The sequence below is a fragment of the Etheostoma spectabile genome, chromosome 4, assembly GCF_008692095.1.
Source record: "Etheostoma spectabile isolate EspeVRDwgs_2016 chromosome 4, UIUC_Espe_1.0, whole genome shotgun sequence".
Lineage (NCBI taxonomy): Eukaryota > Metazoa > Chordata > Actinopteri > Perciformes > Percidae > Etheostoma > Etheostoma spectabile.
In genome coordinates, this window is record NC_045736.1 from 35,032,157 (window position 1) to 35,034,358 (window position 2,202).

A 2,202-nucleotide genomic window follows, 5' to 3' on the forward strand; every position below is an offset into this window, starting at 1 on the left:
GTTTGTTCACTGCTGGCTACAAGTTAGCAATCAAACACAACAAAAGCTGTCAGTTGAATGGCGTTTTGAGCTAACGTTAGCAATCTAACAATCATAGATAGCTAAAACGTTTTTTTAAATGACTGCTAGCTTAGCTACAAGCTAGCAATAAAACACATAAAGGTTGTCAGATGAATGGCGTTTTGAGCTAATGTTAGCAATCAAACAATCATAGATAGCTAAAATGTTTTTGAAAGGATTCTCATCTTCTGTTTTTGTTTGTTATGAGAAAAGTTTATTATTTCATGGATTTCACAAATATCCATATGACACGTTATGCCGTAAACCTTTTAAATCTGAGCATGCACAACTCACATCTGCACTCGACTTACATCGGGGAGTGACAAAGTTTAGGGAGCAGTCTTTTACAGTTACATTTTCTCGACAAAGGTCACTGTGTGCTGGGTACAGAGCACAGTGAGGTGTCCGGCGTTTCAGAGACTCTTAATGTTCATCCAACAGAATGTGATCGCCATGTGTTGAAAAAAAGATTGTGGTTTGGATTAAAACATTGGTCCCTTGACCGTTTTATGGTGTTTGGGTCTGTGGGACCCGTTTTCCATGTTTACTAAAAGAAAAATTATGCTATTTATTATTTCTTCTAACTCAAACTAATTGAGTTGGCTCATTTCAATTGTTACATTTCAAGCACTTTCACCTGATTAAGTTCTAAGAAATAAGCACCAACAATGATCAAAAATAGAATTTCTGTTTTGTCTTTTTATAATTGAATTTCCTTGTTTTCTCAAAAAAAACTAAAATGATCATCTGATCATTTCACTGATCTCACAGGGGTAAATGGCAAATATGAACATTAATGATGTATATATCATTGGTAATTGAGCTAAAGTAAACATCTGTGAAGTATTTTTACATAAATTGTTATGGCTGTATTGATTTAAAAGCCAAATAATGTAAGACCCGGGAATATTGGCTAAGTAACAAAAATATGAATACCACACAAGGGTTAAATAGTACTCCCAGGACACGAATACCCATTTCCTGGGTAAAATGCTTGTGTTTTCTACTTAACGTCTTCTGGGACATGAACTCTGCCCCCAGCTTGAACGCCCTGTGTTTCAGGACCCAAACATCCACCCAACCTTCTCCCAATGTGGACCTGAGTGGTCTGATTCAGCTGCAGTCAGAGTAGTTCATACAGTAATAAATACGTGGAATACATACAAATTACAGTGAATTACTTTTAGTAGATATACTGTATGTGCAAATGGTTCATCAGAACAGAATGTTCTGAGAGCTTAAGAAACTATGTGTTTGTTATTAAAAAAAAAAAACTTTTAAAATGTAAATTGACAGTGGGGAATATTGGGGAACCAGTGGCTCCATCCATTTTTCTCCACTGATGTAGTTCCAATTCATCCTGTTAACCTCAGACCGCTTTGTGGAGCTAATATTAGTCCTGTAAAGGCTATGAAAGCCTCAGCCGGGCCTTACCTGGGTATTTGCCCCCGCGACTCCTCTTGATGAAGCAGACGATGAGGAGGATTAGTATAATGAGGGCGATGGCACACATCAAGCCAATGAACCAGCCTTGAGTGGCGATGTCCACCTGGTCTATGTAGGCTGGAGACATACACAAAACATACACACAGGGTTGCACAGGACAAGAGAGAGAAGAGTGGAAACAGTGAGTGCTTTCCTGTGAGTCAGACAATCTATTCTCTTCAAACAGCGCTCAACAGAAGTCAACAACGAGCTCATATCCACCGTGATGTCATCAGAAGGATCCCATCTATAACAATGATGTGTGTCTTCTTTCAAATTACAGTGTGTGAATTTAAATCAGAAAAGAGTGGGTTAGGAGGGTTGAGGTGTAAAAGTAAATGTTGCTTCCAGAAAGATTTCAGTACAACCTGAAAGAACTCACATTCTTTGACAGCTGCCAGAACTCTGAAATGTAATAGATTTTAATTTAAAAACATGCTATTGTCCATCATAATCACCAGAGTATGTCTCCATATCATAAATATCTTAAAGCGCCCATATTATGCTCATTTTCGGGTTCATAATTGTATTTTGAGGTGTAACCAGAATAGGTTTACATGGTTTTCAAAAAACACCATATTTTTGTTGTACATTGTGCATTGCTACAGATCCTTATTTCACCCTGTGTGTTTAGGTCTCTGTTTTAGCTACAGAGTG

General features: G+C 37.6%; 1 protein-coding gene across 26 annotated transcripts in view; it reads right to left on the minus strand.

Moving 5' to 3' along the window:
* Positions 1–2,202, minus strand: part of nfasca (neurofascin homolog (chicken) a) — a 185,394-nt gene that overhangs the window by 17,737 nt on the left and 165,455 nt on the right. For all 26 annotated transcript variants that reach the window (XM_032513140.1, XM_032513153.1, XM_032513152.1 and 23 more), the window contains one exon: positions 1,495–1,623. In XM_032513140.1, coding sequence (XP_032369031.1) covers positions 1,495–1,623 — 129 coding nt within the window. The remainder of the gene's footprint in view (positions 1–1,494; positions 1,624–2,202) is intronic.